The sequence below is a fragment of the Acinonyx jubatus genome, chromosome A3 (genome assembly GCF_027475565.1).
Source record: "Acinonyx jubatus isolate Ajub_Pintada_27869175 chromosome A3, VMU_Ajub_asm_v1.0, whole genome shotgun sequence".
Lineage (NCBI taxonomy): Eukaryota > Metazoa > Chordata > Mammalia > Carnivora > Felidae > Acinonyx > Acinonyx jubatus.
Genome location: NC_069388.1, coordinates 71,098,148 through 71,118,140, shown reverse-complemented (window position 1 = coordinate 71,118,140; position 19,993 = coordinate 71,098,148). Strand labels below are relative to the sequence as shown.

Below are 19,993 nucleotides of genomic sequence, written 5' to 3'. Positions count from 1 at the left end.
CACACAAATACAAACAAATATACACAAATGCACATCATAACCTTCCTTGTTGTTAAAAAAATATTGCTAATGAAACTGTAAAATTCCACAATTTTCTCGAGTAGAGTTTGACGGTATATACTTTATTATGTACTTACCTATTTGTGCTTAATTAAGCGCTTACATTTGACCTGTTTCTAGAAATTTATTCTGAGTTAGTGATGACTATGGATGGGTGCAAAGACTTAGCTTCAATGACATTCAGTGTGACATTCTTTACGTTAGCAAAAAATTGTGGACAACAAAAATATCCATACCAGTAAATTAATTAAATATATTTTGGTACTTTAAGCAATGGAATATTTGAGATAATTAAAATAACACTATAGAAGATTACTTTATGACATAGTTATATAGAAATAATATACTGTTAAGTGAAAACAAGTGAAAATTTTATGTATAGATATATACACACATGTATACAGTTTGGTCCCAATTATTATTATTATTATTATTAAAAAATTTTTTTTTAATGTTTATTTATTTTTGATAGAGAGACAGAGTATGAGCAGGAGAGGCGCAGAGAGAGGGAGACACAGAATCTAAAGAGGCTCCAGGCTCTGAGCTGTCAGCACAGAGCCCTTACGCGGGGCCTGAACTCACAAAACGTGAGATCATGACCTGAGCCCAAGTCAGATGCTTAACCAACTGAGCCACCCAGGAGCCCCAATTACTATTATTATTTTTTAAAGCAAGAGTGTTTAAGCTTATTTATTTATTTAGGGAGAGAGAGAGAGAGAGAGAGAGAAGGAGGGAAAGGGAAAGGGAAAGAGAGAGGGGGGAAAGAGGGGGAGAGAGGGCGCGTGCACATGTGCACGCGTGAGCAGGGGAGGGGCAGAGAGAGAGAGAGACTACCAAGCAGGATCTGTGCTGTCAGTGTGGAGCCCAACAAGGGGCCCAATCCCACGACTGAGTTCACGACCCAAGGTGACATTAAGAGTCAGACGCCCAACTAAGTGAACCACCCAGGCACCCCCAATTATTTTTTTTAATGTGTATCTGTGTATCAAAAAAAAAAAAATCCCCCAAAAGACTGAAAGGAAGTTCACTAAGATTTTAGCCTTTTTAAGTATTTTGCTACTTACTAGATTTTGTCTCTATACTTAGTTTTGGAAAATGTGGTTACTATGGGTAAATAAAAGATAAGAAGCAGGGTAAAGAGGAGCTGAATGGGAGTAAATATGAATATTAACTATAATTATTAACATGCAACAGGACCTGGTTGTTGTCCTGAAGGACTCTGCAATTCGGTTATGGAAGATGCCCACTAAAGGGTTCAGGGAACAGCAGATTCACAGAGGTAGTAATGATTCAAACAGATTTTGATGAAGAAATGAAACATGAAGACTTCATCAAGAGAAAACTTTTAATTCTTGAAACATGAATAATTTGTGATTTATGTGAATGTCTGTTTGTATTTTGTGTTTGTGTGTACCTATGCATGTGAACCTGAGGAAGACATAAGAGCAAAGATGTGGGGGCCCCTGGATGACTAAGTTGGTTGGGCATATCTGACTCTTGATCTTATCTCAGGTCATGATCTCATGGTTTGTGAGATAAAGCCCTGTGTCAGGCTCTGCACTGACAGTGTGGAGCCTGGCTTGGGATTCTCTCTCTGCGCCTCCCCAGCTCATGAGTGCATTCTTTCTCTGTCAAAATAAGTAAATAAACATTTTAAAAAAGAGCAAAGATGTGGGGTGTGGCATAATATTTAAAACTGAAGAGATAGGCAGGTACTTAATGATAAAGAAAACTATGTGATGCTCTATCATCTTCTAGATTTTAGACAAAAATATGGCATGATCAGATTTTTAAGCAATACTGTAGCAGGGAAGGAATAGTAAGAATAAATCCCAAGGTGCGGAGCCACATTAGAAGTTGAAGTAACCCAGTGCCACAGATGAAGAGAATCTAAAGGAATGACATAAGTGGGGTAGAAAGAATAGTTATGAAAGAGAATAATGAGTTAGAATCCAGAAGTAAACTATGTTTTGACTGTGAGTGGAGAGAAAATGAATCTAGATCAGGATTAAAGGAGTATACCAATTAAAACTGAATAATTTAAAAAATTAAAAAGAGTTCCAAATAAATGTATAGTGGACATGGTATCTCCTTTTCACTTGCTGTAGTTGCCATTGATCAACTATGTTTTTCTTCTTCTATCTTGGCTGGTAGGAGTCATTGGATGGTTACTCTAGAAACCAACGACCTTATCCTTTCTCTCCTCCAGTATTACAAAAGAACAAAGATTGCCAAGATGGCATCTTTACTTCTTTGAAAGGACCTTGGATTTTATGTATAGACTTTCTACATTCAGAGCATTCTATGCTCCTGGCACTGTTTTAAGTGTTGAGTATTAAAAATGTAGCAGACAGAGTCACTGCTCCTAAGGAGCTAAGGTCTAACAGACTAAGCTAATTACTTAGAATACATGAGACCTATAGTAAGGTTAGTGAGGAAACACATTAATAATGCACAACGAAACCTCTAGCTCAGGTAGGGGAAGAGGTAAAAAGAATAGAAGCATGACCATTTATTATTCCTTCTTGTGGACACAGCATCTACTTGCATTTCTAAGAAAAATTATTCCAATAAAAGCGATGGTGGTTTTGTAGTAGCATTTAGAAATTCATAAAATGGACTCCTTATAGTCCAGTTATCTTCAAATTAATGCAATAACAACAAAGCCAGCACGACAACAGCCTCTGTAAATTTACTCCCTATTAAAGGCACGATGGACCCATGCTGTCTTTCATTGGTACAAGCATTTAGCAGTAATATTTGTACCATCTATATTTGTACCATCTTTAGGCAAAGAAGATGTGAAATGGTATACAGAGACGTTAATCATTATTAAAAAATTTTTTTAACGTTTATTCATTTTTGAGAGACAAAGAGAGCATCACATAGCATGAGTGGGGGAAGGGCAGAGAGAGAGGGAGTCACAGAATCCGAAGCAGGCTCCAGGCTTTGAGCTGTCAGTCCAGAGCTCGACATAGGGCTTGAACCCATGAGCCGTGAGATCATGACCTGAGCCAAAGTCGGATGCTCAACCGACTGAGCCACCCAGGTGCCCCACACATTAATTATTATATCCAGAGGACTCTCAACAATAGTTACTATAGCCTGACACTCATGAATACAGAGATTACACCGATGTGAAAAGCTATATTACAGAGTAGAATGGGCTTGGATATACTCACTGTAGCACAAGGGGGCACCTGTGCTATATTCACACTGAATGTTGCATGTATATGCCTAGTAATTCAGGCAGTATCACTATCGCATTAAAAGACATGCACAAAGAGATACACGCATTAGATGGTCCTGTGCCCACTGCAACCAGTAGTTATCAAACTGGTTTAGAGTCTGAGGGAGATGGTGGCAAAAATTATTACTCCATTCTTGGTTGTGTCAACATAAGTCTCTTTTCTTGCTGTCTGTACTGCTGCTGTGGTTTATGCCTTCAACTTGGACAAAGAGCCCCTACTGCAAAGAGCGTTTTTCTGCTGGCTCAGGGAATATCATGGAAAAGCTGGGTGTATGAGACTGTAAGGGCTGGATATATAGGGTAGAGTGTGTGGGCTAGAGTAATGTCACCTTGGACAAATCTGCCATGATGACCCCTCTGTTGCCTGAAGCCTCCTGGAGGCTCCACTAATGTTTCTTCTTGTTCAACCACACCTTTAGGTACACCTATGGGGCAAAACTTCCTTCATCTGCCCTGGCGATATGACAATGATGCACACCTATTCTTTTTTTTTTAAATCTCATTAGGACTTTATCTAGTAGGTTATCTAGCAAGTAGTTTCTCTACTCACACCTATTCCTAAACATTCTGGGCGGTCCCTCAGCATGTACTGGTAGCTTCTAGGGCTATAAAAAAGGTTTTGCAGACGGTGGGATTGTGGAGATCTATTTGAATTGCCACAGCCCAAAAGGTTTTGTCCATAAGTCCTCTTAATAAACCATTTCTTGTGAAACTGAACAACAACAAAAAACCAGGTACGACATGAAACCAAAATTTTTTTTCTATTTTTCCTTTGTTTTAGTTTTTATTTAAATTCCAGTTAGTTAATGTACAGTGTGTCACATTAGTTTTAGGTTGAAACCAAAATTCTGCTAGCCAGATTTGAATTTTTGTTTAAAAAAGAAGAAAAATTCATTATGATAAAGCTTAATCCAAATTTAAAAGGCACACCAGGGGCACCTAGGTGGCTTAGTGAGTTAGGCATCTGACTTCAGCTCAGGTCATGATCTCACAGTTTGTGAGTTTGAGCCCTGCATGGGGCTCTCTGCTGTAGCTCAGAGCCTGCTTCAGATCCTCTGCCTGCCTCTCTGTCCCTCCCCTGCTTGTGTACCGCTCTCTGTCTCTCTCTCAAAAATAAACATTAAAAGAGTAAATAAATAAAAGGCAAACCATATGCTAAATATCAATTTAAAAAAAAGTTACATGTAATAAACTAGATTTATAGGGGCGCCTGGGTGGCTCCGTCGGTTGGGCATCCGACTTCGGCTCAGGTCACGATCTCACGGTCCGTGAGTTCGAGCCCCGTGTCAGGCTCTGTGCTGACAGCTCAGAGCCTGGAGCCTGCTTCGGATTCAGTGTCTCCCTCTCTCTCTCTGCTCCTCCCCCGTTCATGCTCTGTCTGTGTCTCAAAAATAAATAAACATTAAAAAAAAAAAAACCAGATTTACAAAAGAAAAGATTGTGGAAAAAAAGATCAGTTTTAAATAACTCTTTACCTACAGTATTACCTAAGGTTTTCATATACAACACGTATTCTAGGATCTAGGGTCTAAAGATCCTAAGTATTTTGAAATACTGTAGCTTTTCATTGTATTTCTTAAAAATAATTATTTATTTAAGTAATCCCTATACCCAATGTGGGGCTTAAACTCATAACGCAGAGATCAAGAATTGAATGCTCTCCTGACTGAGCCACTGAGGCGCCCCCATCTGTAGCTCTTTAAAAATACTTTTTCTCAAATGGCATATTAAAAACATTAATTAAAGGAAAGTAAGCTGGCATTTCTTCCCTGAAGAGTAATTAAAGTTGGGATTTGTGAAGCATTTTGATTGAGCTGACTTTTAAGTACCTGTCCGTATTTAAATCACTATTAGGGAGAAGACCAGAAGAGAAATCCATCTCCAGTCTTTTAATTGAGCACTTTAAATCAAACGCTGATTAATGTTAAGATAATTTTCTTTTCCTAACAGAATGGCAGTATTCACACCCATCAGAGTCTGGCAATAATTGTACAATGAGTACTCAAGAGAAAGGGAAGAAAGAGGTTTTGGAGCGGAATGTTAGTTATTAGTTAATGAAACCATTTTTAAGTACCCACAGAATACCAGGTATCGCGCAAGGAGCTGGAAACCCCAAAGTAATAAAGCATACCTTGTTTTCCCTTGATCTTAATGTAAGAATCATAGGAAAAACAATTTTAGCTATGTAAGTGCTATAATGTAAGACTGAATAAAATATAGGACCAAAGAAGAGGAAACAGTTATCTCTTCCTGGGGTAGTCCATTAGAAGTCCTGGCTCATTTGCTCATTTGCAAAAGAAGTGACATTTCTTCGAAAATAATAGGGAAGGTAGGAAAAGGGTCATTGTGAGAGATATGAATCTGAGAGTACTTAAAACGTATTTGGCTATGTCCAATGAAGAGATGAAAAGCAAAGATAGCATAGAGCAGTGGTTAAGAGGACAGGTTCTAAAACCAGATTGTTTTGATTTTCATCTCTAATCCATCATCTGTCCCTTCCCTTCTCTGAATCCCTCAATTTCCTAATCTGTTAAGGAAAATAATAATAGCAATCTTGGAGGTTGCTGTAAGCATTACACAATAGCTGTTAAGATTCAACACATGTTAATTATTGTGATTGTGGTTTAAGTTCAGGGGAAAGGTCAACGTTGAAGATGGACATTTGGAACTCGTGAGCATATTAATGGAAGTTGGTAGAGTGGGCCTGGATGAGCCCACCTAAGACTACAGACACTAAGAAGAGAAGGCAACCACAGATAGAACTGTGGTTCAACATTTTAAGGGGGCAGGAAGCAGACAAAGATTAGTTCATAGGAGAAAAGAACCAGAATAAAACAGAGAGAATGACTTCAAGTAAAGGCAGGAGAGAAAGTTCAAGCTGCAACTGTTCAGTGTTTTATGTGCTAACATCAAGTTATGCATATGTCCAGTGAATTTAGAACCAAAAGACTGCCACTGACCTTAATAAGAACACTTTTAGAAGAATGATGTTTTGATGACATATAGCAAGGAGTTGAAGAATAAATAAAGCAGAAGATGCGCTGTAGTCTATTTCTTCAAGGGGCTCATCTGGTAAGGCCAGTCAACTAGCTAAAAATTAAACTTAACTATAATTAATAGGATGTCAAACTTTAAAATATGAAATCATGAGAGTGAAAGAATGATAAAATAGTTTCTGAGAAGCACTAAAATAAGGAAAATAATTAAAATCAATTAAAAATGGAATTTAAGGGGTGCCTGGGTGGCTCAGTCGGTTGGGTGTCTGATTTCGGCTCAGGTCATGATCTCACAGTCCGTGAGTTTGAGCCCTGCATCAGGCTCTGTGTTGACAGCTCAGAGCCTGGAGCCTGCTTTGGATTCTGTGTTTCCCTCTCTCTCTGCTCCTCCCCTGCTTATGCTCTGTCTCTCTCTGTCTCAAAAATAAATAAAAACATTAAAAAAAATGGAATTTAAAATTTTGAGTCAGAAAAATAAATTACTACTATGCTATTGGAATCATTAAAATATTGATATATGCTCTGAAATTTGGAAAAGGAAGCACCAAGAAAATACTGTTAGATAATTCTCCTACCTCTTTATTTCTCCTGAAAGGCACTCTTAGGATTTCTTCCTGCTGTTCCAATTGTCTCAGAGTGAGGGGTTTAAATGGTGATCCTGGCAGTGATTGGCAAAATATGTCATTCACAGGAGATGCTCTGAATCTATTTGGTAAGAACAAAGCATTAAAGCTAAGCCTATGCCACTTTAAAGCATGTGTGCATTTCATGTTTAAAATATTGAATCCATGTCCTACCTATATTTAGGATGATTGCACAGGAGTGGTGTCAAAATGACAACTTCATATTCACAAGTTGTAACTTCAGCTACTGAAAGAATTTCATGCTTAGATTCAGGATGACATATGTACATCACAGTACTTGATCTGGGCCGGTTCTGTTTCAAACTACAAGGTGTACCATTTCCCATTCCCACAGGATAGTAGGGTGTCATCTGACCTTCGATATTTTTAGTGGGAATCTTAAAAAAAAAAAGTACAAGACAGACTTTTCATTAGAAATGGAGGTGGGGGTGAGGATGGGAGAAGCACTTTTTTTTTTAAAGTTTTTTAATGTTTATTTATTTTTGAGAGAGAGACAGAGTGCAAGCTGGGGAGGAGCAGAGAGACAGGGAGACACAGAACCTGAAGCAGGCTCCAGGCTCTGAGCTGTCAGCATAGAGTCCGATGCAGGGCTCGAACTCACGAGCTGTGAGATCATGACTTGAGCCGAAGTCAGATGCTCAACCAACTGAGCCATCCAGTGCCCCGAGAAGCACTTATTCGTAAAGGAAGAAACTACATTTTATTTATAAACCAACATTTATAAAGGTAACATTTCCATATTTTCTATATATTCTTCCTCTAACATTCTTTTGATTCCTGAATTCTTATTTGACCAAATACATATTTTCAGAGCTAGTTTACTACAGTAAAAAAGGGAAACTTTTATTTGATGCTAAAATTAAGATATTAAGTAAATGTACATTTATATAAAAGAATATAATATCTTGATTGATATGAATTGTTTTCAATAGTTGTAAACAGACTAAGATAAAATACAGGAACTTATAATACTGGTCTAGTCAGAGTTTTCTATACTAAACTTCTAGTGAAAGGCTGTGTTACTCTTTAGATTCTAGAGATGTGAAGTCTATTTTGTCAAAAAGTGGGGCTACAGAGTAAAACACCATCTTTTAAAACAGGAATCTCAATACTGTACTCGTTCATCAATCTGCTTACTCTTTTTCCCTGTCATTAATATTAAGAGACATACTTTTCAGTGTAAACTCCTATCTCAATCTATTCAAAGCCAGTAAAGGACAAATGAAGAAATTTTCATTGAATGGAGGAATAAAATAGATCACCTCAGAAGACAAGGATTATTAAGGAGCTAGCGCCTATATTTTATTTATGTAAACCAAAGAAAAGTCCAATATAACGGGCCTAAAAAAATATTGTTAATAATATCCCCAAGCAAGCCCTTTGGAGGCAGGGAGCTCATCTTGTATCACTTTGGTACCCTGTCAGTGCCATCTCCAAAACAGGAAATAAACAAATGTTTCTAGGGACAAATATTTTGATACTTCTTGTAAGCTGTTTTCATGCTACTATCTAGAATTAGAAAATCCTGGGTTCTGAGTCAAGCTTTGAATTTACCAGCTTTCTGACTTTGACTAAATTCCAATTTTTGTCATTTGTGAAAGGAGAATAATAATACATACTCAAAGGTTGGGGGGAAAATTAAGCATTACCTCTTGTTACATGCCTGGCACAGTACCTGGCTTATAAATTGGGGCTCAGTAAATGTTAGTTTTCTTCCCTTACCCTTTTCTTCCTCTCCCTTATCATTTCACACTTTGAATTCCATCTTGCTATCCTCCAGAGCCACAGTAAATAAATATTTTATCTCAAAGGTAGTCTGCAAAATAAAATCTTTTAAAATAGCAATGTTTTGTGTGTCTATGCTTAGCTTATCAATTCCCCCCAAAGCCACCCTTTTCAAGTTACAGGCATTCCTTTGAAGGTCTTTGCCATTTCACTTTACGTCTAATAGAAGTATCATTATGATATGAAACCACTTCTAGAAATATCCTCTATCAATAGGTTATATAACTCTATGGGAGTGCTTAGGATTCAGAAAGCATTCCTTGAACTATAGGGGCATTGAAAAATTGTGATTAGGTACCCTAAGGAATCATTCTTTTTAAACAATCCTATTTGTCAGTCATCAATTATGCATTCACATTTGATAAACACTTATGAAGTGCCGATATTAATGTTTGGCACTCTGCTTTGCATTGTGGGGTAAAGAGATAAAAGACAGTCCCTGCTTTGAAGATGCTTGCAGTCTGGTAGCTTGTGTAGTTTATCTGTTCTACCCATGGGAGATAGAGACCAAACAAGGGAAAAGAAGCAAAAGCTCTAATTTATAATTATTTCCAATGTTAAACACAGGGAACCACTGCTAAGCCTCGAAATGATACACTGCTATTATGAAAAGTTTCCCAGATATATCTTTGGTAAATTTTTTTATTTTTCTATGATCTTAAAAGTAAATAAAAGTATCACAGTATAACTTTTCTCAGAAAAACCTAACATACTGAAAATTTTCTTTGACCCAATCCTTTGGGGTATGCAATAGGTAAAGAACACAAGACTAAATTCTGTCATTTGAGTTGTGTAAGTTCATGCCTCACTAATAATAGATGTTAAGAGTGAAAAAAAATCAACACTTGTCACTTGCCTCTTTTGATTTTTCTTTTTCATCTGCTTCTTGATCTGTGGAATAATATAAAAGTAAGGTAGGCGTAAAGAATGACCAGTGACTTATATATAAAATACAAATGACTTAAGTTTTCAATCACCCTTTTAATTTTAAATTTCTTTCTAAAGAAGATCCTAAACATAAATATAATTTTTATCTTACAACTTTTATTTTATTTCACAATTGCAGGGATACATCTACATTTCTATTTCCATACATAACAACTATGTTAAACCAAGGAAAAGACTAACACTAACACTATATAAATGTAACATTAACGTGTATTATCTTAACAGATTTAATAGAATTGATTAATGGGTAGCAAAAAGGATACTGTTTGTTGAGGTCGAAAATAATGAAAAAAATCTCTTTGAAAAATTTTTCTAAGAGATTGTTCAGAAATTTATTTTAGTGTTTTAAAATTCATCCAGTTTCCAACAAGATCTTTTAAATTCCAATTTGAGTATATACTTTCAACCAAATTCCAGCATTACTATCAAATCACTCTGTAGAAACAAACCTTTTTCAGATAGAAGGTTCTTAGCCAGCATATTCCCAAGGTAGTACTCGTGAATATTTACTTTCTATATTTGGAAATAAAATAAAAATACAGTAAGTATTTTGCAACTACCAAGAATATAACTTGAAAATCATCAATCTAATTACTAACATTCTCATTTTCTAATGTTCCATACTTGATGTTTTGAAGAAAAACGTACCTGACCACTTTCTTTCTCTTCATGATATTGTCGAATGTGTTTTCCATGACATACTTCGTAAGTCCAATAAGACTCAATCTAAGAAAAATGGATGTATTTACACTTACAAAAGCCACATAACTAACTCAACTGAATTACTTTCTTCTATTTTATGTAGTTGAGTAGATCTCCCTCAAGATTTAGAGTAAGCTTTCATTAGGTGAAACATTATTATGCCTCAAAAAAATATGACATTTCTGAAGCCATATTCACTGTTTTCACTGATTAGCTGTATGTGAAAACTCTGTGAAGGTCTAGAATACATGTGGGATCTGTGATAACTATTAGCCTTAGGGACTATTTTTGACATAGTCAAAAAAATAACAATTAGCATTTTTTTAAATTAAACTTGTATATTGGGGTGCCTGGGTGGCTCCAGGTTCTGAACTGACAGCACAGAGCCCAACACTGGGCTTGAACTCACAAACCATGAGATCATGACCTGAGTCTGACACTTACTAAGCCACCCAGGCCCCCTGTGGCTAAGCCTTGTTTTAGGCATTAAGAATAGATCAGGAGTAGGGGCGCCTGGGTGGCTCAGCCGGCTGAACGTCCAACTTCAGTTCAGGTCAGATCTCATAGCTCATGAGTTCAAGCCCTGCGCCGGGTTCTGTGCTGACAGCTCGGAGCCTGGAGCCTACCTCAGATTCTGTGTCTCCCTCTCTCTCTGCCCCTAACCCACTCACATTCTGTCTCTTTCTCTCTCAAAAATAAACATTAAAAAAAAATTTTTTTTAATTAAAATTGTATATAAGGAAACTTTCCTTTGAACTAGAAAACGTTCAAAGCAAATTGGTAAGTGACATTATTTGAAATCAGTTTTAATGGGTGTTTGCTGCATCTACTATCCAGGAATTTAAATGAACAAAATACTATTAAGCAATATGATTTGATTTACAACTAACTTAAAATTTGATACAACATAATAAAAAGAAATGTAGAATTATTTTTAAGGGTCTATTGGCTATTTGGAAATTTATTTTCTACTTTTATTAAGTGAACATAAAATACGTACTCTGTAGGAACAACTGCTTTGTTTAAATAGTGGCTCCAATAGTTCTCTTGGATTAGGGCCTTTATAATCCTTTTCTTCTTCCTATGAAAGAACTAGGGTTTAATACTTACAATTATTCTAGAACTTCACCCAACTCTGCTGTCTGGGTATTAACTCATTGTCCAAATCACAAATGCTTGGGAATAAAAAAGGAAAAAAAAGTCAAAACTTTTAATAAGAGCCTATGGTTTGCCACTTCTTTCAAAAGAAATGATGTATAAAATATGGAGCCATAGAATAATCTTCCATTCTTTCTTCTCTTAAAAAAAAGGGTTTTGAGTATCAGTTTCCTGAACAATTCTTATAAACCTATTTCAGAAGTTTTAAATACTTGCATCCGAACAGATTCTACCTATGAATGCCTCAGAGTAGTTGAATCTTGGAGAATCTTGCAAAATGTATGGGAAAGTTTTAAGGTACATCTCAGTTTCCTATATATTTTTAAATCTCAGACTTGAATGCCATAGGCATATGTGTATGACTGCACACACGTGTATATTATGTCTTTAGAAGGTTTAAAACGAAAATGAAACAGAGAGCTGTCTTTCACAGATTTCAAATCTGAACAAAACCTAAGAAAGCACTCATTGAGTTTGTAATGTTTCCATTTTACAGACTGTGAAAATATTATGTAATTAGCTCAATAAATTTACTGAGTGGAAGTACTGAGTTTCAAATTTGTTCAAGGTTCCACAGCTAACCAGAGCCTATACCTCAGCCTCCTGGCTCCTAGGCTGGTGTCCTTTTCATTTTACCATGCTGACTCTCCTGTTTCATCTTGAAAGAAGTCATTGCCTTGAAGGATGGATAAGAGGTAGTTAGGGCATTTCAGGAGGAAGAAATGAGCATGAGCTAAGGTAGGGAAAAAGTATAGGTACCTATAGATTTATTAGAAATTCTTTATAAAAAATGTCACATATACATTTAAAAATTATGCTGTTTCAAAACCTTCATTTCTATAAAAGAAGCAAGCATGGAATTAGATTTTCATTCAAAATATTAATAACTGGTTGCTAATTTTTCCTAGTTGAACTGTAAAATCAAAGAATTCAAGAATAATAAAAGTGATTACTACTTTTATGGTAAACAGGATTACTGAGAAACCTGTCATTCAGTTTTTTTTTATGTGCATATTTTGTATTTATTGCAGAATTATTTATAGCATCTAAATATGGAGGCAATCCAAGTGCTCATCCAAATATGGATGAAAAAGATGTGGTATACACATACAATGGAATATTAGTGAGCCATAAAAATTAACGAGATCCTGCCATTTGCAACAACATGGTTAGACTTTGACGTTATTATGTTAAGTGAAATACATCAGAGAAAAACAATTACCATATTATTTTACTTATAAGTCAAATTTAAAAGCAAAACAAACAAAAACAAACATACAAACTAAACCAAATAGAATCATAAATACACAGAACAAACTGGTGGTTGCCACATAGGAGGGGTGGTGGAATGGGTGAAAGAGACAAAGGGCATTAAGAGGTACACACTTCAAGTTATAATATAAATGTCACAGATTAAAAAAAAAAAACTATATAATAGGGAATATAATTAATAATATTGCAATAACACTGTATGGTGTCATTCAGTTTTAAAGTATGTGTTTGCAATGTTTTAAAGAATATCTTTGGTGACAGGGATTATCAATATATTTATAAAAAGTTACCTCATCCCCACTTGTCACAAGGGGCAGAATGCATTTATATTTTTCTTTATGTGTAGTTGTCATGATAACATAATTATCCTCTTTATACAAAACTCCAGTTGTAGGCTAGAAAAAGAACAAAAAATACACATTATTTTCTCTGGTTAAATTGTAGTACATTGAATAATTTACAGTCTTAGTTTTTTTAACTTAATTTATTTATTTTGAGAGAGAGAGAGAGAGAGAGAGAGAGAGAGAGCGAAGGAAAGAGAGTACGCACAGGGGAAGGGCAGAGACAGAGGGAGAGAGAAAATCCCAAGAAAATCCCTGTGCTGGTAGTGCAAAAGCCTGAAGTGGGGCTCGATTCGACGAACTGCTAGATCATGACCTGAGCTGAAATCAAGAGCTGGATGCTTAACTGACTGAGCCACACAGATGTCCCAATAATTTACAGTCTTAGGTCAAAGTAATTCATCATGTCAACAGAAAAATTTTTAAGTGTATTTCCAAAGGCAGGGAAAATATTCTATATATTAAATAATAATAAGGACAAAAGGAGGATGACATACTTTATCCAAGTGTTATAACAAAAAAATGAACACAACTGAAATTTGGAGTATAAACGAAAAACTGGTAATGCAACAGACTGAGGTTAAAATATGGATTAAAAAGCATTAAGAAGCAATGAATATACATAGATACACCATCGCTAAATACTTATTACTTCTATTAACAATTACCATCTATATGTGAAAATCTACAGCACTTTACAAATGTACTCTCAATTTTGTCAGATGGGACACTTGAAGATAACATAGCGCATTCTTTTTCATATTTGGATAGCAACAGCCTGATGCAGGGCTTGAACCCATGAACTGTGAGATCATGACCAGAACACATACGTTTAACCGACTAAGCCATCCAGGAGCTCCAGGATAAAATACTTTTAAAAGAAAAATCACTAAGAATCCTCTCTGCTTACTTAACTTTTTTTTTAGTATACATTTTGGGTCAGCAAACACTTTCTGTAAAGGGCCAGGTAGCAAATATTTGGGGCTTTCTTTTTTTTTTTTTTTAAGTTCATTTATTTATTTTGAGAGAAAGAGATAGAGAGAGTGACAGCAGGGAAGGGGCAAAGAGAGGATCCCAAGCAGGCTCTGTGTACTCGGTGCAGAGCCTAACACAGGGTGCAAACTCAGGAACTCCTGAGATCATGACCTAAGCCGAAACCAAGAGTCAGATGGTTAACTAACTGAGACACCCAGGTGCCCCTTAACATATTTGACTCAGCTTTTGTTAGCCTTTTTTTAGATTACTATATAGGCTCCTGTATTGTGACGAAAGATCCTTGTTTAAAAGACCATTGTAACTGAAGAGGAGAAACAGAGTTGAAAGTGAGAGCTGCAAAGCCAAATTTATGATAAAGTGATTCTTAGAAACATTTATTTAGTTGCACCAACAAATTGTTATAACATTTATAATGCCTTTTGATGTTTTTCAGATATATGCAGAATGTATGACAGTGTCTTGTTCAAAGCAGGATTCACATTTGCTTACCAATGGCTGGCCTGAAGTCTTGCCAAATCATCCCTTTACTGTAGTGAAGACAACCAGTATAATAGGGAAAGATAGGATAAAATAGGCAGAGAGGGAAAGGATAGGACCTGAGGTTGGGTGGGGTGGGAAACTTGTATTTTGGAACAATGCTGGGAGTGTCTGACCACAGCAAACGCCCTCAGGCATAAGGTTCCTCTTAAGAATGCAACAGACACCACCTACTCCCCCTCAGGTGTCCCTAAGGAATTTGACAAAAGACCTAAGTAGAAATAAGTATGAGGCCATAAATGCGTAACCCATAATGACATGGCCATAGACCACCCCTCATACAGTGGAAACAAGCCAATCAGGAATGGACAACCCAGAACCTAGAGCTATCAAGCCAATGAGGGTAGGACCTGAGAAGGAAGGAGGGAGACTTGTATGGGGGTGATGACCAGAACCTTACAAAACAGTGTGAAACCACTATTGTTGGGTATTCACCTTTGAATACCCCCTCTCTGTAGAGACAGTTTTCCTACTATTCTTACTTTCTAATCTGGAGTCTATAATAAACTTTCCCCTACTGCTCATTCTGTGTCCACCTTTTCATTCTTTGAAGTGGTGAGACAACGAATCCCAGGTATTGAGGTAAAAAAAATCCTGCAGCACCAGTAGCATATGACTTAACTGTATTTACCTCTATTTGTGAAGTACTTGCAACTCTGATGTTCAAAGTTGAATTGGGCAGCAATATTGACTTGTTTACTAAACTGTTCACCAAAATACTAACAATGGAAAAAGCAACTAACTGCTTGTTTGGAATTACAGCAAAGGAAGGAAGACAATCCTTTTTTTTTTTGTAATGAAAACCACTCTTGGGGCTTTATGTTTATATGATAAAGAAATTCATTCCTCTTGAAAGAGGATTTCAGCTACCTCCATTTTGACCTCAAACTTTTTAGTTGGGTTTTCCTTTCCAGCTTGTCTCTTGGCAAAGCATCCCCAGGAACCATAACTATTCTCAAACAGTAAGGACTGCCCTGGGCCAGCAAGACCTCACCCATGATGGACTCCAAGATAATGATCAATTTGACTTCCAAAGCCTACTTGCACATATCCACCACCTTTGCCCCATATTTCCCATATATAAACCTGACAGTATTTTTGGCACTTTGGAGACAGTCTTTGAGAAGCTAGTCTGCTGTTTTCAGCTGTTGGCGTCAGTGAAATGAATTCCTGTCTTGTTTCACCACCACTCATTTCTCTGCCTTTGGATTTTGCTAGGGGTGAGTGGCTGAACCTGGTCTGTTTGGAACCCCCGGGGTCAGGTGCTTTTGCAACCCTGTGCCCCAGCTATGTTCTGTTCTATTGTTTTTAAGGTCTAAGTAAGAGGTAACAAGAAATAAAAGCCATCACTTGTTAGAAGATGGAAAGACTTCTCTTTCACTAAGTTTTGGAAGAGCAGGTTTCCTCTTGAATAAAACAGACCAAGTAGCAATTCTTCTATCTGAAAATTGCTGAAATAGTCACTTATTGGGATCACCAAGTAAAAATTTTTAACAAACTTTACCCTACATTTTCAAAAAAAAATTACAGGGAAGTTAACCTTTTCTGATTTTCTAACTTAAAAAACTTTTTTGATCTAACAAAAATGTTTCTTTTTGATTTAGTAAAAGAGTTAAGAAAACAAAATACTTCTGAATATATCTAGATAGGGAAAAAAGTTGTTGCATATAACTTAATACCCTAAAGTATTTTCAGTGTAAGAGGCCCTATTAGTAATCTGATAAAAATCACATTTTAATATAATGAAACTAAACCAAGGGGGTATGGTACTTTAAGGTTAAGGAACTTTAAAAATATGTTGGCAGGGGAGAAATGCTGAATGTTTAACAAGGGTCTGGAGGAATTAAGATAGAGGATAAAAGACAAAAGTATCTTGATAGAGGCTGTAAAATAAACTCAGTGGCACAACTTGCCAACATATATAACATGCTTAAATAGAGTTGGTCACCATTCTTCCCAAGCATAGTGTCTGGGGTAAGTTTGAGTGGGAATACATTTCTATGTTAACAACAGAAGAGAAAATTAGACTTGTGGTTTTACTTTGGTGAAATCTATGAACTCTGTGAAGTAATAAATTGTTGAGCACTTTAATAGACACAGAGATGGTAGGTATTTCAGAAGAAAAATATACACACACACAAAACTGAACGCTAAAAACCAGTAAACAAAGAATATCATAGCCATTAATTAATGAACATAAATGTTAAAAATATGTATTCCTTGTTGGTGCTTAATAATTACTCTAAATATGAAAGCGAGATTGTAAAGATTATGTATTGTTTTGATATATCTGAATGGGGAGATGATTTAAAGTACAGAACAATTTTAAAGCTAAAAAAAAAATTCACATCTTCTAATCCAGTCTCTTCCAACTTCCGATTGTAGAGAGATAAAGGCCCTTATCCTCCTTCATACAGCTGCTTGTTTACGTATGTCCAATCAACTGGCTCATAAAAGAAAATGACAGTGCCAGGTGAGGAGGGCTGTAGTGCCAGTTACACAAAGTAGGAAGGGAAGCCTTAAGATTATAAAAATACTAAAACAAAACCCAAAGGCCAATGATAATGACTCCTGGGGTTTATTTTTGCATGAAAGCCACAGACCTTTTGCCAACTCACAGAAAAATGTCCCTAGATTTTTCTCAAAATAACTTAAAAAAAAAATTCTTCAGATATACCCATCTTAAATTATGTTGCACTGTCAAAAAGAATTAAAAATTCAATTTCAAAATAAAATTGATAGATATGTGAAAGGTTGGTACAGGATAAATTTAATACAGATCTTCCATAACCTCTTTCAGCCAGCACACACCACTGCCAGAAGAAAAATGAAACAATTTTGTAGTAACCTTGAAAAAGGCTGATTTTAGTCATCCACCTAACACATCAGTAAGTTTTGAAGGCTGCATATCAGTGTGCGTTTTTTAATTAAAAAAAAAAAAAACCAACAGGTGCAAGAGTAAAATATTTTAATGACCACATTGTTTAATACTTGTCATGTTCATTTTGTGAGCTCTTTTAAAACAGTAACAGAGGTTGGACTAAATAAATTATGCTCACCTCAAGACTGCTAAAGTTATGTCTCACTTATAATACACTTTTATATAAGTATTTTAAAGTAACAATATTTAATGGAATTAACACAAATATAAACCTGGCTTCCCAGATAAATATTTACTTAGATAAGTTTCAGAATCACTGAACTACCAGAACAGGAGAATTGAAAACAGAGGGATGGAGAAATAAAGTGTGAAATACTCGCAAAAACTAACATCTGCAAGTAGAAATCCGTTGTGGTAACCATGACATTTGTTATCCTGGTAAATCTTGCTTGCGACCACTTATTCTTGTTTCAGTGAAGGAGTAATAGAACAATATGGTAATAGAACAAAATAGTCATCCCACATGGAATGACTGCAGCTAACTGGAGTAAGAATTAAAAAAAAAAAGCTTTTGTATTTTCCAAGACTTCAATTTGAAATAAATAATTACTACACGGTATCTTAAGTGTAGTATCTTAAGTGTGCAATTTATTGGCCTACAGTGGTAGGAAGACTTTTCAGCAGAGCACTCCCCAAAGACAGAAGGACTGCAAATTTTCGTTAACTGTTAAGTTATAAATTCATTCATCACTCTAGGAAAACTGAGCATAAAATCTCCTGTTCTGGGGTCTTACGTATTACGACTGCAATACATTAACACGGTAAAGGATATTCTGAATAGAGCATCGTTAACATCCCACAGGTCAAATAGCTCTCTCAGAAACAACTTTGAAGGAGACAGAGCTGTGCGTATACACATATGCACGTGTGTGTATACAAGATAGATATACCGAGTGTGAAAGGGAACTCATATCTGCAGTGTAACCGGTTGTGTCGATCTGGTTGTGTGCAATACTAAAGGAGAGAAGGCGGCTGGTGGAGGAAGAACTGCAGCTGACTTTCTAAAGAGAAGATTCAACGTAAGCGCCTGAATTTCCAAAAAAGCTGCTTCCGTGGGGTGGGAGTGTTGGTAAGCACGGTCTAATGAGACAAATTTAAAAGGGGGAGAGCAGGTAATCTCTGAATCGCCAATGCTTAGCATGGAGGGCACAACTACATAGTGTGTTCGCTAAACACTTGCTGTATGAATGAATGGATGAGAGGTAAATGAACCTTTGGATTAGGGAAGGGGGCAGGCGCCTGCAGAGGTGGTTCTGGGGGAGCAACGCGCAGGTAAGGAGAGAAGGAGCCAAACTCTAGTGCTAGGAGGGAGAGCGATAGCTACAGGATTCGCAAGGGCACTGACCAGAGAGAACTCGGTGCCGGGCCAGTTGACTCGGAAAGGGATGTCATCGCTGAGCTGGGGGAGCGCTCGGCCGCCGCCGGACGCCTCTAAGAGGCCGCAGAGGACCAATAACACCGGCCCGCCTTGGACCAGACTACGCGCGCCGCCGCCTCCTTCCTCCATCCTCCGCTGCCGATTTCTCCAGCCGCCGCCACAGCCTCCTCTGCCCACAGAGGAGAGGAGGGGTTGGAGGAGGAGGCGGCGGCGGGACTACTAAGCACCCAGGCAGCCGAGGGCCCAACCGCCGCCACGTCTCCTTCCGGAGAGCAGGGCAACGCCACCTCCGCCCCCTTGGGCCTTCCGCCACCGTTTCCGGGGCAGGCGGCAATCAACATCCGGGGCCGCCAAGCCGTCCGCCTACGGAAGCCCGGACGCCGGTTGGCGTTCTCGCGGTTGCGGGGAGAGGAGAAATCCAACATCGTGGCTTCTGGGGAGCGGACTTCAGAAGACCGCACCTCGGACCAGGCCTTTCCGCGCAGAAGTGGCGGCACCGAGAGCCGGTGAGTCCGGGAGGCTGCAACCGCCCCCTCCTGCCACCGGCCCAGTTTCTAGGGGTGGGCGGCGGCTTGGCCCTCCCTGAAGCGGAAAGTAGAGTGTGAGAGTGGCGGGTGTAGATTTTGGATGCCAAGATTGGAGGTGGAGATGAGAAGTGAGAAGTGGCGGTGTTCCTGGCTGATCTATCCTCCAGCTGCTTTCCTTTCTCCTTTTCTCCGCACGTTGCGTCTCTGCGTTTCATCTTTCCCGCTTGAAGCTTCTCTCCGCCTCTTCTACTCTGGGCTGTAGTCATCTCAGTGCCTTGCAGCTGCTGACCAACGCAGGGCGGTTTGCTCACTGTCTCTGCAGTCCTAGCTTAGGGGATACTGGAGCTGAGGAATCCTGTCTTCCCTCAGTAAAAGAATGCTGTGATTTTCCGAAGTTGGTATGGACGCAGACTCCTCGTGAAGAGAGCAGCTAGACATCACAGCCCCTGCATTTTCAC

The 19,993-nt window shown here is 37.7% G+C and overlaps 2 protein-coding genes across 5 annotated transcripts in view; one reads left to right on the top strand and one right to left on the bottom strand.

The window, feature by feature from the left end:
• Positions 1-19,314, bottom strand: part of ERLEC1 (endoplasmic reticulum lectin 1) — a 31,573-nt gene extending 12,259 nt beyond the window's left edge. For both annotated transcript variants that reach the window (XM_027072457.2, XM_027072458.2), the window contains exons 1-8: positions 18,976-19,314; positions 13,106-13,210; positions 11,386-11,466; positions 10,332-10,409; positions 10,133-10,196; positions 9,592-9,626; positions 7,104-7,327; positions 6,882-7,011 (exon numbers count right to left, since the gene is read on the bottom strand). In XM_027072457.2, coding sequence (XP_026928258.1) covers positions 6,882-7,011; positions 7,104-7,327; positions 9,592-9,626; positions 10,133-10,196; positions 10,332-10,409; positions 11,386-11,466; positions 13,106-13,210; positions 18,976-19,137 — 879 coding nt within the window. In that variant the 5' untranslated portion in view covers positions 19,138-19,314. The remainder of the gene's footprint in view (positions 1-6,881; positions 7,012-7,103; positions 7,328-9,591; positions 9,627-10,132; positions 10,197-10,331; positions 10,410-11,385; positions 11,467-13,105; positions 13,211-18,975) is intronic.
• Positions 19,315-19,375: 61 nt separating this feature from the next.
• The window catches only part of ASB3 (ankyrin repeat and SOCS box containing 3), a 113,696-nt gene continuing 113,078 nt past the window's right edge, over positions 19,376-19,993 (top strand). Inside the window, exon 1 of one of the 3 annotated variants that reach the window (XM_053200592.1) lies at positions 19,376-19,514. The gene's annotated coding sequence lies outside the window, so the exon portion shown is untranslated. The remainder of the gene's footprint in view (positions 19,515-19,993) is intronic. The other 2 variants (XM_027072454.2, XM_053200593.1) reach the window with 2 other exon arrangements.